The 15,289-nt window shown below is 56.6% G+C and overlaps 1 protein-coding gene across 3 annotated transcripts in view; it reads left to right on the top strand.

Annotated features, from left to right (window-relative positions):
* COL26A1 (collagen type XXVI alpha 1 chain) overlaps positions 1–4,662 on the top strand; it is a 200,385-nt gene extending 195,723 nt beyond the window's left edge. For 2 of the 3 annotated variants that reach the window (XM_027042028.2, XM_027042026.2), the window contains 2 exons: positions 1,342–1,426; positions 2,166–4,662. In XM_027042028.2, the coding sequence (XP_026897829.1) occupies positions 1,342–1,426; positions 2,166–2,329 (249 nt within the window). In that variant the 3' untranslated portion in view covers positions 2,330–4,662. The remainder of the gene's footprint in view (positions 1–1,341; positions 1,427–2,165) is intronic. The other variant, XM_027042027.2, reaches the window with a different exon arrangement.
* Positions 4,663–15,289: the final 10,627 nt, after the last annotated feature.

Genomic DNA, 15,289 nt, shown 5'->3' with positions numbered 1-15,289 from the left:
TTAAAGGAGGCTGCAGGCTGTGGAGTCCCTGTCCAGGGACGGAAGTCCCCACATGCCGCGCCTGGTGCACAGAGGTGCCCACAGGGTCACGGCGCTGGGGGACTGAGGATGGCACCCGGCAGGGCCCAGGGGGAGATGGCGGGAGGGGACAGAGATGGAGCCCAGGCACGGCCGGGGGGACCCACTACCTTCTGGGAGCAGGAGGGATGCCGGAGACTGGCGTGACGGATAAAGGGGGTGAGGGCAGTGGGGCCAGCAGGGGAGACCTCGCACGGGGAGAGTCCAAACGCCCCGTGAGTGTCAGAGCTCAGCAGGGAGGTGGGGGGAGGCTGGGGACCTTTGGGAGGCCCTTGCAGGACTGGAGAAGCGGGTAGAGGCTGCAGGCAGAGCAGCTGCGGAGGGCACAGGAGGCGGTGGGAGGAAGAGGTGGGCACCAAGGCACGGGCACCGATTCACGGGTCACTTGTGTCGGGGATGGAGACGATACTTAGGCCTCCACCCCTTTGCATTTCACAGGCCTGCATCCCGTGGCCCAGGGACACGGGGCTTAGCAGGAGCCCTGGACCCTCTGCTCCTCACCGGGGGCCCCCGGTCCCAGACACTGCCCACTCTGTGGCTTCCCCTGGCCTTTGGTCCCCTGGAGGGAAGGCCTCTCTCCTGTAGGATACTTTTTGGTCCCTTTTGTTTTGTTCTAAGCGAGGCTGCTGTGCATGTCATGACAGCTGTCACGTTAGGCCACCGAAAGGCACCCGTTCTGGGGGCCGACTTCAGGGTGGGGCCCGACCTCCTCACCATCACTTTCCGTTTCAAAGCGGCTTTGACGCCTGTCTTCTCCATAAATCAGTTCACTCGCGCGTCTCGGCGCACAAGGCCCTCTGCCCACGTGTAGGCCGGGCCTCACGCACTCCTGCCAACGCTCCAGAAGCCTTCGCCTTTTCTTGCCGGGGGGTCACCCCTGGAGAGCTCTCGGGTGGACGGTGCCAGCAAGGGGACCGGCAAAACACCCCCACCTGTGCTGGGTGCTCTGTCCCCGGCAGGGTATTTTCTGGGAGGAAGGGCACGCCGGGGAAGCGGCCGGGCAGCCACGGGAGCCGGAAGAACCGAGGCTCGAGGGGCCAGGTCCGGTGTTAAGCCCCAGGCTGTGTGGCCACAGGACGCCTGTTACTCTCTTTGTGCCTCGGATTCCTTGTGCGCAAAACATCCACCCTGTGATGGCTGTCGTACTAGGATGGCGAGAAGGAGACGGGAGCAGGGAGGACGGGGAGGACATGTACGCGGAAGCCGCGTGGCCCCGGCTGCGTCCCTGTGGCCAGCCCTGACCCCGTGCTTCCTCCCCGCCAGAGTGAGGGGGTGCAGCAGCTGCGGGAGGCCCTGAAGATCCTGGCAGAGAGGGTCCTCATCCTGGAGCACATGATCGGGATCCATGGTGAGTTGTGACCAGGGCCTGGGGCCGGCCGGCCCCACAGCTGGCCCCGGAGTTGGGAGTCCCCTCCGCTCCCGCCTCCCCGCTCCCTGCCGCCCTTGTGGCAACTGCGACCGTCTCTGGTCTCCGATGACACCTCCGCCTGGCTGCCAGATGGTCTTCCCCCAACCCCAGTCAGACACTGCGCCTCTCCTTGCTCAAGGACCCTCCGTGGCTCCCTGTGGCCCATGATCGGTGTCCAGGCACGTCAAGCCCAAGCCCCTCCCCAGCACGGCCTGGTGCCCAGTGGCACGGAGCCACCACCTAGTCGTCCCCAGAACCCCCGCCCCAACCTCTGTTTTTGCTCAGGCCGGTCCCTCTGCCGGCTGACTGCCAGCTCCCATGGGGGACCTGCTCTAGGGTCCCTTCCTCTGTGAAGGCACCCTCCTCTTGCCTCACGGTGCTCCATAGGGCCTGCTACTCCCTCACGGCGTGGGGTTTCCACGTCTCTGCCTGGCACGCTGGGAGGCCCTTGCGACAGGAGGGTGGTGACAGGGAGGGGCCTGGAGCCCAGCCCTGCTCAGCACTTGTTACCGAGTGAGCGGGCGACTGAATGGGGAGGGGGGCGCACGTGAGGGGACACCCTGCTGCTGCTGCGTTGCCCTGTCCTCGCCGGGCACGTGGCTTCCCTGGTGCCAGCAGCAAAGTGCCTCCGAGTGCTCCCAAGACCCTGTGTGAGCCCGTGCACCTGCCGTCCTTCCAGATCCCCTCGCCTCCCCCGAGGGGGGCTCCGGCCAAGATGCTGCCCTGAGAGCCAGCCTCAAGATGAAGCGTGGGGGCTCCCCGCCGGCCGACGGTCCCCTCGCCGCCCTGCTCGGCCCCGACCCTGGGCAGAGGAGCGCTGGCCAGGCCAGCGGCGGGAAGTAAGAGGCCAGCTCTCCAGGACAAGCCCTGCCGGAGACCCAGGTCCGAGCCCTGCGTGGCCACCGGCTTCTGAAGACACCACGTGGTGGGACTGGGCTCCAGGCACCGAGGATCCTGAGGGACGCTGGCTCCCGGGGCCTGGGGGCCTTGGGGACAGATGGCAACTGCAGAGGCAGGGTCCAGAGGGCCCCGGCACCCTTGGCGGGGCCCTTTCCTGGTCCCTGCCCTCCCCCGCCCTCACTTTCTGCAGGAGACGGGCTCTGGGTGGGCTGGGCGGGGCACGAGAATAATCATAATACTCATCATTCACTGAGTCTGGGCCTGCCTGAGGGGCTTTCCCTACATTGTCTCATTTAACCCTTAGGAGGCAGGCTTGCTACCCCACTTTCCACGGGAGGACGGAGGCTCGGCCAGTGTAAATAACGTGCCAAGGCCACGGGACCAGGGACAGCGAGGGCAGGATTTGAACCCAGGCCTCTCGGTTCCTTAACTCGGGACCCCGCCAGCTTCCTGTCTTCACAGAGAAACTCAGGGCAGGCGTGGGGCTGTGGGGAGGCTGGCCCGGCCCGCAGGGAAGGCAGGCAGGGTCCCGGGCCTCCTTCCTCAGCCTCCCCGTCCCTGGGCTTGGGGTCTGCTCCAGGGTCTGGCGGCGGCTGCTCTCAGAGGCCAGGGAGACCCTGAATAAGCCCGTGACGCTCACACGGACTTGGGGACAGTGAGAGAGGGGCACTGGGGGTGCAGGGGCCTTCAAACCAAACTGGCAGTCGCCCACCGCTGCCTCCCAGTCTCTCTGAGCCCACCCAGTCCAGCCCAGCAGGCCCTCCTGCCCCCGAGCCGAGAGGAGGCAGTATTTCCCGGGAACGTGCACCTGAGGAGGCCGTCACTTGCAGCCCTGCCCTCTCTGGGAACCTGTAGGGTTGGCCATTTCCAGATCGCACAGCAAGTCTAACGAGCCTTTGACAATCTAGAGGAAGGACAGCTGAGTCCCAGGCCCCATCAGGAGAGACACTGCCCGCTGAGGGCTGTGGGCCCGGGGAAGGGAACTCAGTAGGTGGCCGGGGCCCGGGACCCCAGAGCAGCTCAGACCGCAGCCCTTAAGGCCTCTCGGGCCCTGGGTCCCCTGTGACCTGGACCAGCCCTGCTTCTCCTCTCTTGCCGGGCCGAGACCCAAAGATCGTGGTGCCACCCCAGGGCCTGTGTCCCCTCAGGGCAGGAGCCATCTGTCCCCAGCGTCCTTGGTGCTCCCGGGAGGTTGTGGCCTGGTCCCGCAGGCCCCGGTAACCTCTTCTTGCCCTCAAGGTCCCGATGGCCCCTTGTGAGGCAGAACTGGCCTGGGGGCCCAAGTGTGGCAGTCAGAGGCAGCGGGCAGTCTGGAACGCTGTGACAATAAAGGTGCTCTCCCCACTGGGGGTCTGGTGTCCTGTGGTGGCAGCTGGGCGAGGCCTGGTGAGCCGGGCCACGGTGGCGCAGGCCGTCCCCGGAAGATGCGTATGTCGTGACCCTGTGGCTGGATGTGGGGACAGGCGACTCCTGGCCCGTGCCACACACACGCGGCTGTGGGGCCGCAGCGGCACAACGGGGGGTCTTCGGGGGCCAACGGGAGGGGGCTACACAGGAAAGGGACCTGGCAGGCAGGCGCACGGCACCCGCAGAGACCAGGAGGGGCGAAGGAGGGCGGCTCGTCGCTGACCGCTTGTGCACCCACATCTTGTGCACAGAGCATATGCGCGGGTGCAGGAAGCCTGGCCGGGCAGAGGCGTGAGCGCTTCCCCTGCAGGGCTGAGCCCCTTTTCTTCCTCCAGGCCACCCTCCCAGCTCACTGAAGCCCCCCACCTTGCCCTGAGCAACCCCCGTTGCTGGGTGAAGCCTCATCTGGGGACCAGTGTGCCCCCTGGGGTGACCACGGGACTGAGTGCCATCTACCCCCTGGTGAGACAGACCAGAGGGCAGCTCCCTCTCCCAGACCAGGGGTGGAGATGGGGCTCGGAGGGAGACTATCCACCTGGCCCAGGACACCAACATGTGCAGCCCCACGGCCCTCAGCTCAGGGTCTCTGTGGGCCTCTCCCTCTGAGTGTCTCAAGGACAGACCACTTCCCCGCTGACCCCGGCATTCTTAGACCAGGGGGCTGCCACATTTGAGGGTGTGGACTGAGCACGGGCCCGCAGGGTGGATCTCCACACGTGCACAGGTGGGGGTTCAGAGGGCTGGGGACCTCCCTGGGCCCTCACGTTCTAGTCAGAGCCCCGAGTGACCTTCCCTTCCCAGTCTTTGTAAAGGAGGAGACTTAACATATAAGTTTTAAATAATTAGATTCATGGGATGCCTTCATGGGTACCCTGGCCCTGGGTGGTGCAACTAGGCCTTGGGGGGACTAGCAGAGTCTGGAGTGAGCCCCCAACATAGAGCAAGTTTGGAGGCATGGTACTTCCAGGCCGCAGGGAGTAGAAGGGAGTGTGGGAGGGAACCCGCTTCCGGTGGGGGGTCCCCACCAGCAGGGCGGACAGGCCAAGGCTGTGTGTCAGACGGGGCGAAGGCGGCGAGTGCGGACCCCAGAGGAGGTCCCAGTCCCCGAGGGCCAGGGCTGTGAGACAGGGTCTCCCCGGCGAGGTGCTCATGAGCTGGTCCTTCGTAAGGATGCAGCCAGGCACCGCGCTTAACATGTGGCTTATATCCCCTCCCTGCGCTTCGCGGCCGCCTTCCCTGCTTTGTGGAGGGTCCGTGCAGCCCCAGAGAAGTTGAGCGGCTCGCCCAAGGTCACACAGCCAGCTGGTGGTGAGGCTGGGTTTCCACACAGATCTGAGACTCGGGGAAGCCGTGCTCTTGGCTGCTGTGGTTCTGGAAGGAAGAGCCAAGGGCACGAGAACCAGGAGACCGTCAGGGGCGAGCAAAGGCTGACGAGCGGCACAGATTCGGTGGTGGACAGAAGGAATGCCCACAGCGGACTGCAGCGGCTGCAAGGTGCCAGATCTTGGAGAACGTCGAATGTTCGAGGGGTAGGAAGCGGACCCACGGGGGGGACTGGCTGCCACGGCGGGTTCTCACGGTCAGTCTGGCCTCTTCCCTCCATCTGGCCCGTAGAATCATCTCCCTGAAAGGCAAGTCCGCCTGCGCTGCCCCCCGTGAATCTGCAGGGGCTGCCCCGTTCCTGGCCCTGAGCCGTGGCTCTGCAGCCTGGCCCTGTCCTTGGTGACCCGTCCTCGGTGTCCCATCCTCCTGGCTGTGGGCTTCCCCAGGAACTAGCGTCTCTCGTTGGCCTGTGGGTGCTGGCTCCCCAGCCACAGGGGAGAGCAATCGGGTCTGGTACTTACAGCCCCGGGGAAGCACAGTTCTCTTGGCTTTGGGCAAAATCTTCAGACGCATCACCTCCTCTGACTCCTGCAGGCCCTCTGGTCCTTGCTTCTGTCTCATGTCGTAAGTGTCTCCGTGCTCACGGAGGGAAACTCAAACCTGCGTGACAGGTTAATGGGTCCCAGTGGTGACTCAGAATGGCAAAGCCAGCCATCCAGAGCCATTACTGAGCCTCCAGGACCCATGACGGCCCCTCTCCGTCCCCGCTGTCCCCAGCCCCTGGGGGAGGAGCTCATGAGCCCAGCGCAGGAGGGGAGCGAGGGGAGGAAGCTCCCACCCCTGCACCGGCCTGCATGGGCCACCCAAGGAGTCGATCAGGGAGAATTTGCACAGCCCCCCTCCCCCTCATCTCAGTCCCACCCCCGGGGGCTCCCAAAGTCTGCTCGGCTCTCGACCGTGCACACACACTTCTCTCCTGTGCCCCACGGTCTAGATCCTGTGCCCCACCTTTCTGCTCAAACAGGTTCCAGCCCCTGCTTTGTGAGCGTATGCATGAGTGTGTGCATGTACCCAGTATACAGGTGCATGTGGGGAAACCCAGGGTACAGGAACACCTTACTAACACTTCCCTTCTCTGCCAGGCCCCCTCTCCTTGGGTCCTGAGCAGCCCTAGTCCCAGGGCCCTGGCCTGTGACTGCCCTGTCTGGCTCGTGGGGCCCTCTCTTCCTCACGTGCCCGCCCAGCTGAGTGGGAGCAAGGCACTGAAAGAGTGTGGACGGAGGCAGAACCCTGACTCGGGCCTCCCCTCTCGGGGCGGGGGTGGCTCCTGAACAAGGCAGGTGTAGGGCCCACAGCCAAGGACCCCGGCTTGCTCCACCCAAGTTGGCCACTGGCCAGAGACGAAATTGAAGGTCAGAGGCTACCCAAGGGCCCCAGCATGGCGGCCACTGTGTGGAGGGGACTCAGGCTGGGCTGATCCGCCAGACCTGCTGTTAAACACGCCAGGACCGCCCACTTGCCCCCCACCGTCCCGGCCCCTCGCGGAGACCTCCCGGAATCCAGGACCCAGTCCCAGTACCAAGACCGGGATCTGCCCGTCGGGTGCCCGTGCTGTGCGGTTGTAAAGTACTTGTAATGTCGCTCTTGCCCCAAGGAATAGAGGTTGATGGCACAGCGGGGGGCGAGGGGGTGCGCTCTGCCTCTGACACATGAGGGTCGCGGGCAGGAGTTTGCAGCTGACCTGCCGCTGCTGTAGGAGAGGGGAGCTCCCGCTGGAGGGGCCGGATGGCCTTGGTCAAAAATCAGAGGGGCGCCTGGGTGGCTCGGTCGGTCGAGGATCTGACTTCAGCTCAGGTCGTGATCTCACAGTTCGTGAGTCCGAGCCCCACGCTGGGCTCGCTGCTGTCAGCACCGAGCCCACTTTGGATCCTCTGTCCCTCTCTCTCTGACCCTCCTCTGCTTGCACTCTCTCAAAAATAAATAAACATTAAAAAAAAAAAAACCTCAGAAGCGGGTCGTCCAGGCTGGGGTTCCTTCTGGGGCATTCCAATAGGACCCCACATTTCCTGCCCTACCCCCTGGGCTGATCCCTCTAGAGAACACAGTACAACCTGTTTCCCGGGACCAGGAGGGAATCAGAGTGTGGATGGAAGTTAATCAGACACTCATTTGACCCCCTGGGGCTTTGCGGCCCTGAGTACACACGTTGTTAATCAGACACTTGACCCCCACGCTCAGGGACCATGTCTGAGCGTCTCCCTTCCCAGAATGCACTGCCCTCACTGCTCTGTCTGCACCGTTAGGCTCTGATCTTTTTTTTATTTGATTAGAAAACACTTTTTTTAATGTTTATTCATTTTTGAGAGACAGAGACAGAGCACGAGTGGGGGAGGGGAAGAGAGAGAGGGAGACACAGAATCCGAACCGGCTCCAGGCTCTGAGAGCTGCCGGCACAGAGCCCGACGTGGGGCTCGAACTCACGAATCGTGAGATCATGACCTGAGCCAAAGTCAGATGCTCAACCGACTGAGCCACCCGAGCACCCCAGGCTCTGATTTTCTTGCAGGCAGGGTCACATCTGTGTCCCCAGCACCCAGCTCTGATCACCGCAGTGAGTCACAGGACATTCCCAAGAGGAGAATGACTCCTTCCCAGAACCTAGGAGGCAGTGACCGAGGTGGTGAGCAGGGGTCAGGTGGGCATCCAAGATGGGCTTAGGTCAGAACAGAAGTCCCCTCCCACCCAGTTCTCCCACACCTGCAATCCCAACCACCCCTGAGGTTTCTGGAACACCTCTCTTCCAGACCTGTTTCATGGACGATAAAAAAAAAAAAAAATTTCACGAGATTTTCAATTACTTGAATTCCAGGGAGATTTATTTCCAATGTTATTAATAAATTCTAATGTCACCTATAACTTTCAATTGCCAGTTAATTAACTTGCAATTGGTGCATTGTAAAAGGCAAATTAAATACTTTTCCAGGCGGGGGCTGCTAAATCTAATGAGCTGGTATGCCCCGGAGGAGACAGCCAGGCTCCTGTGTCCCAGTGAGGAGGCAACTCCCTCCTGTTGATGGGTGTGTAGAACGGGCGGGTGACACTGAGGCCTCAGCGTCCTCATCTGTGAAACAGGATCCCAGAACCTGCCTCCAGAACCCTCGTGGTATCTGGGGTTGAAGCTGTTTTATATTCATAGATAAATGCAATGAAGGGGTCCCAAGCGGTAAGTGGGGTCAAGAGTCCTTGCTCTGACACTGTGGGCTGGGTCGCTGGACAGCCCCCTGAGGCTGCCGTAACAAATTGCCAGAAACGTCTTTCTCACAGTTCTGGAGGCTCGAGTCCAAAGTCAAGGTGATGGCGGGGCTGTGCTCCCTCGGCAGGCTCTGAGGGAAAAATCCCTTCCCTTTTCCAGCTTCTAGTGGCTCCGGGCGTCCCTCTGGCTTGTGGCTGCCCCCGTCTTCACCTGGCTTCCCCCGCTATGTCTGTCTTGTCCTCTGTGTCTCTTACAAGGACTTGTCATTGTTTTTCGGGCCCATCTGGGGAGTCCAGGAATCTCTTCATCTCGACATCCTTAACTTAATCATATCCTCAAAGACCTTTATTTCAAAATAAGTTTGTATCCAGGGATTACATCTGAGACATAGAGGTGGGGGGCCATCACTCAGCCTACGACCGTGACCTTGGGCAAGTCACTTTAACCTCTCAGATATTCCAGCTTCCACCACATGGGACACAGGGCTGAACTGGTGAGAGAAGGTGCCTGCCGTGTGTCAGGCACTGCCCCAGCCGTCACATGTATTGACCCCTGCCAACCTGACAAAACAGGTGCTTTATCACCTTAATTTTGCCGGTGAGCAAACTCAGGCCGGAGGTCAAGTGACTTGCCCAACATTGCCCAGGTAGTAAGTGGTGGGGCCAGGATTTGAACCCAGGCCATCTGACCTTGAAGCCTACACTCCCTTTCTTGGAATTGAGCTTTATTATTAATTATTATTATTATTATTATTATTGAATCATAATTCACATAGCATTCAACTCACCCATTGCAAATGTATAACTCAGTGGTTTTGGGTATATTCAGAGTTGTGCAATCAATTTTAAGACCTTTTCACCACCCCCAAAAGAAACCCTATGCCCTGGACTAACACCCCAGTCACCCCATTTCCCCCCACCCCTTGGCCACCACTAACCTACTATCTGTCCATGATTTTGCCTATTGGACATTTCACATACTGGAATCATCCACTACGTGACCTCCTGCGTCTGGCTCCTTTGAACCTAATTTCAAGGTTCGCCCGTGTTACTTTGTGTATCGTTGCTTCATTTTTCTTTATGGCTGAACAGGAGCCTACACTCTTTTAACCACTATGATGACCTGGCAGCTGGGAAAACCTTTCTGTGGGATTGGCACATTCCAGAAGGCTCCACCAAACCCTGAGGCTTGATCCTTGAGGATTCTGTGGGAGGTGGGGGACAGAGCCTCTCCCCCTCTCCCCACAGCGCCGTCCCCTCTCTTTATGAGATTCCTGACACAGCAAGACCCCAGTGACACCAGGCAGGAGCTGGCTTGGCTGCACCTCCAAGATTTCTCCATCCGAGGGGTCAGCTGCAGCCCATCCATTACACCCGCATTTACTAACTTGTGATTGTGAACATTGCCGGTCTCTGCTGGGGCCTGGCCCCTCATGGGGTGCTGGGGATGCGGCAGCCCCTAGTCTGGGTGTGGACAGCCCATCTTGACCCGCCCCTGGGGGATAGACTTGGCTTCCTCAAGGGCCAGGTAACCAGGGAAAGCCCTGGATCGTTGCCCCCCCCCCCCCGACTGCTCAGCAGCAGCTCTTGGTGAGTATGGAGGACGCCCCCAAGCCTGCCCCATCCTGCCCTCCCAGGCTCAGGCCCAGGCCACAGGATGGGGTAGGCCAGTCCTTGCCTCTCAGAGAGTGGAGAGCAAGGACAGTGGTGAGGGCAGCAAGGGACCCCAGGGAGGAGCACCCAGCCCACCCGGAGGGAGGAGCATCCTCTCAATGAGGGACATAGCTGAGGCACCTGAAAGACTGGGTAAGAGTTAACCAGGTGGAGGAGGGGGTGGGGCAAGCCCAGCAGGTGCAAAGGCCCATCAGTGCGAGAAGGAGAAAGGAAGTGTTAGAAGCACAGGGAAGTTTCCAGAAAGGGGCTGGGGGCAGATGGGGGAGGAGAGAGGGACAAGGTCAGATTAGGAAAGGTGAAGATTGGTCCTGGATGGCAGTGGTGGCCACGGAAGCTTCTAGCAGGGGAGAGACACAGCTGGACACTTGTATGGAAGGAGCCCTGCAACCAGAGGGTGTGAGGCCTGAATGGTGGCAGCGGGGAGGAGGGGACGGTTGTGAGGAGTTGGGGGATGGGTGGGCAGAGCTGGCTCTTCACTGGTCAACCCCCCACCCCCACCCCCCCCAGCCCCCACCCCCCCGCCCAGCCTGCTCTGTCTCTGGTTGAGGTGGGCCAGGAGGACAAGCAGGAAAGACACCTGTACCGGGGCTCTCGCAGACCTCGTAACTGGGTCATCAGGGAGAAGGAGGGGGTGGTGGGTGCTTAAGGCTGGAGACCCAGGGCCAGCAGACGGGCCGAGTAGGAGGCCGGGGTGCGTCGTGCTGACCGGAACACAGGCGGCTCTGTAAGCAACAGAAACCCAGCCCAAGTGCCTCAATATGAGGGGCTGATTGCAAGGCTGCAGGGATCTCAGGGGACACGAAGCACGGGGGCCAGGGTCGGGGCAGGCACCGGGGAGCCTATCAGATCTGAGCTGGGATCTCCGGCAGGAAGAGGTTGCTGACTCCCACGCTCTGTCGTGTGCCCGGCTCTCCTCTCCCTGAGACCCCTTGTTCTGTCCATGCTCGTGACTTCCGCGTCTTCCTACCGTAGTCTGCCATGGCGACTTGTCTCCCCGTGCACCTGGTGGCTTTGCGGTCATCCAGAGCTCAAGGGGTGGTTGTCAGGCCCCTCTTTTGCCCCTCCCTCACCCCCCTCCCAGTGCACAGGCTCCCGGGGGCCTCCCCAAAGATAGGACTCCTCCTCCTTCTTGACAAAGGAGCCCAAGCTGTGGTCTCATTCCCCCAGGCGGGACACGGATGTCTGATAAAGAAGGACCCTGGGGACCTAAAGCTGGAAGCCCCACAGAGCACAGAGTCAGTGGAAGAAACTCCCGCTCTGCCAACGGTATGGCCCCTGCTTTGTGTTACACTAGAGCCACGTTCTCGAACATGACCATCCCATCCCCACCCTCCAGCTATTCGAGGACCTTGATGATGTCCCTCCAGGCTCTCAGGACATAACGGGACCAAATCACTGTCCACTTTCTCACCTCACTGCCTATCTCCTCCTATGCCACAACCATCTTGGCAGGCCCAGCTCTTAACAGATGGGGCACGGAGGGCCTTGGCCTTAATTTTCCTTCTATACGGGCGTTCATAAAGGGAGAATTTTTTGAAAGAGTCAAAACCAAAAGGTGCATCTTAATTAGGGAAGACGTGCAGGGAGGCCAGACTGAGCCCTGCTGGGCACCAGCCCTCCACTTTGTGAGAACAAATGCTTTTAACGCAGCCCCGTTGCCATGGTGATCACCGCATCTCAGCTTACTGAGGTGGCATTGCAAATCTGTGGGGAAAGAACAGATTATTCAATAAATGATGCCGGGACATTTGCTCAGCTATTCAGAAAGAAATAAAATTAGCTCCTTCCTTCACACCATACTCCAAGATGAATTCCAGAGGATTCAAAGAATTAAATGCAAAAGAGGAAATCATTAAAAACTAGAAGAAATTATAGACCAATATTTGATCTCTGGGTGAGGAAAGACCTTCTAAACATAAAAGCAGCGGGGGAAAAAATAACAAAGAATAAGATAAAATTTAATGCGTGAAAACTTAAGTATCTTAATGTTTTTAAAAAGCCGTTTAATTAAAACTGTTGGGGAACTATAAATAAGGATAACAGTTGCAACAGATGTGACAAAGGGTTAACACGTCTAATATATAAAAAGCAATTACAAATCAATAAAATGAACATTCCCATAGAAAAACAGTCAACACGAAATGTACAACAGAAAATAAAAACATGTAACAGAAGACATATTTTATTTTATTTTATTTTTATTTTTTTCAACGTTTATTTATTTTTGGGACAGAGAGAGACAGAGCATGAACGGGGGAGGGGCAGAGAGAGAGGGAGACACAGAATCGGAAACAGGCTCCAGGCTCCGAGCCATCAGCCCAGAGCCTGACGTGGGGCTCGAACTCCCAGACCGCGAGATCGTGACCTGGCTGAAGTCGGACGCTTAACCGACTGCGTCACCCAGGCGCCCCCAGAAGACATATTTTAAAAATATTAAGCTTCACTAGTAATCAAAGAAATGACCATTAAAACCACTGATGAGATTTTCCCCTATCAGGTTATCAAAAAGTGTTTTAAATCTTAACACCCAATCTTCTTGAGTAGAGTGAAATGGAGCATTTGAAATCATGAGGGTACAAATGTGAGAATAGACATTGGTGTAAAATTTCTAGGGAAAAACCGGCTTTATGCCGCCAAGTTTTAAAAAGTTCTTACCGTTAACTTGGTACCCCCACTTCTAACACATTTTAAAAGGGTCAAGATTGAAGCTAAAATGTGAACATACAATATTTATTGTAAGTGATTAACATAAATTTGTAATTCACTTAAACTCTAGGGCATGGCTAAATAAATTACAGTACATAAATATGAAATATTGGGCAGCTATTAAACTAATATTTTGAAACATATTTAATGGCATGAAAATATGTCTAAGATATAAGACTCAGTGGAACATAGCATATCATGCAGCACCTCGCTGGCTCAGTCAGTAGAGTGTGCAATTCTTGATCTTGGGGTCAGGAGTCTGAGCCCCACGTTGGGTGTAGAGGTAACTTTAAAATAAAATCTTTTTTGAAAAAAAAAAGAAAGAAAAGAGTGTATCAGTTGGAATTCTTAACCGCTGGCGTTCGGAACCCACTCCATCTGGCTAGGTAAGGCAGAGAAGGAGGGAAATCATTGGGAGAATCTGGAATCGCTCAGAATCAGCAGGTACGTGGGAGTGGGGGCTGGACTGAGAAAATAACCAGGCAGCAAGACAGCCACAAACACAGCTCGAATCAGGAAGCTTCTGGTGAGGAAACTGCTCAGAGACCGCCTTGCACAGAATACCGCTTCCTGTGGCTGCCATGACAGTCCCTGCCGGTCTGATTGGTCAAGCCTCACCAGCAATGTGCCCAGGATATTGTTGTGTGTTCTATCGATGTCTGTTTGCTTACTAGTGTTCCTTTAATTCTTTAGACATAGTCCCCTTCAGGTTTTTTGCACATATTTATAATAGTGTATTTAAAAATTAAAAAAATATTTTTTTAACGTTTATTTATTTTTGAGACAGAGAGAGAGAGAGAGACAGAGCATGAACGGGGGAGGGGCAGAGAGAGAGGGAGACACAGAATCGGAAGCAGGCTCCAGGCTCTGAGCCATCAGCCCAGAGCCCGACGCAGGGCTCGAACTCACGGACCACGAGATCGCGAGATCTTGACCTGAGCTGAAGTTGGACGCTCAACCGACTGAGCCACCCAGGCGCCCCAATAGTGTATTTAAAATTTTTTTAATGTTTATTTATTTTTGAGAGAGAGAAAGAGTGTGAGCAGGGGAGGGCAGAGAAGGACACACAGAATCTGAAGCAGATTCCAGGCTCCGAGCTGTCTGCAGAGAGCCTGACGTGGGGCTCAAAACCACGAACCGTGAGATCGTGACCAGACCTGAAGTCGGACGCTCAACCAACGGAGCCACCCAGGTGCCCCTTTAGTGGTGCATTTGAGGTCTTTGCCTAGGAAGTCCAGTGTTTGGGCTCCGTTGGGGACAGGTTTGTGTCATTAGGCCACACTTTCTTGTTTCTTTGCGTAGGTCATAAACTTTTGTTGAAAGTTGCGTATTAAAATAATATAATGTCACAAATTTGGAATTGGTTCTCCACTCCCCAAGGGTTTGTTGTTACTGTGATTTGTTCTTGCTGCTGCTGTTGGTTTTGTTAGTAATTTTCCCGGACTAATTCTGTAAAGTCTCTGTGCTCTGCTGTGTTTACCCCCTGAAATTTCTACTCAGCTAGCTTAGTGGTCAGCTACTGATTGGCTAGAGAGTCCCTTAAATCCCTTAAGCCAGTAAGTCTCTCAGCCCTTGTTGAGGGGCCCTGTGTGGTGTTGGGGCAAGTTTTCAATGCTCTGGTGAGAAATTGACAACTGTGTCCTAACCTTCACTTCCTGCCTGCGCAGAGCCTCAAGGTCAGCCAGAGGTGAGACATTCAAGTTTTCACAGATCTTTCTCAGGTGTGTGCACAGCCATGCACATGTACATGGCCTTCTAGAGTCCCAGAAACATATTGGAACCTTTTAAAGCCCCCTATGCGCATCTCATTCTCTAGGTTTTATTTGACTTCTCTTTAACCCCAACGATATCGCCACTTCAGGTGGCTACAGTGTGAAACAGTTGCAGCTGATTGTTTTTGACAAATGCTCTGGAGCTATTCCTGTTCACGCAGACCAATCTCTAAGGCAGGTCAAATAAAGACAATCCCAAGAATGGAGTTTTTCAGGGAGTTGCCAGACAGGTCAAATGGTGACAACTCCCTGAGTATGGACTTTTTTGGAGGCTCCAAACCTGTTCATTATCTTCTAGTGGTGTAGGGCTGCTAATTGTCCTGGCCACCACTGTTGTGAAGCTGTCATTTTTCAAGCTTACAGTGGAGCTGGGGAGAAGGACATGGAAACAGGACAAGTTACAACTTCTCAAAGCTTGGGGCGCCTGGGTGGCTCAGTCGGCTAAGCCTCCAACTTCAGCTCAGGTCATGATCTCATGGTTCATGAGTTCAAGCCCCGCGTGGGGCTCTGAGCTGACAGCTCAGAGCCTGGAGCCTGCTTCAGATTCTATCTCCCTCTGTCTGCCCCTGCCCTGCTTGCGTTCTGTCTCTCTCTCTCTCTCTCTTTCTCTCAAAAAGAAACAAACATTAAACATTTTTTAAAAATAAGAATGAGCTGACCTTATTTAAAAAAGAATTCACAAAACTTGCTGTGCTCACTATGACTCAGCCATATTTTTAAAAAAATAAACACTCCCCACATTGTGGCAAGCCTTTGGTTAATTTCCAAA

The sequence above is a fragment of the Acinonyx jubatus genome, chromosome E3, assembly GCF_027475565.1.
Source record: "Acinonyx jubatus isolate Ajub_Pintada_27869175 chromosome E3, VMU_Ajub_asm_v1.0, whole genome shotgun sequence".
Lineage (NCBI taxonomy): Eukaryota > Metazoa > Chordata > Mammalia > Carnivora > Felidae > Acinonyx > Acinonyx jubatus.
This window is presented reverse-complemented; position numbering and strand designations above follow the sequence as displayed.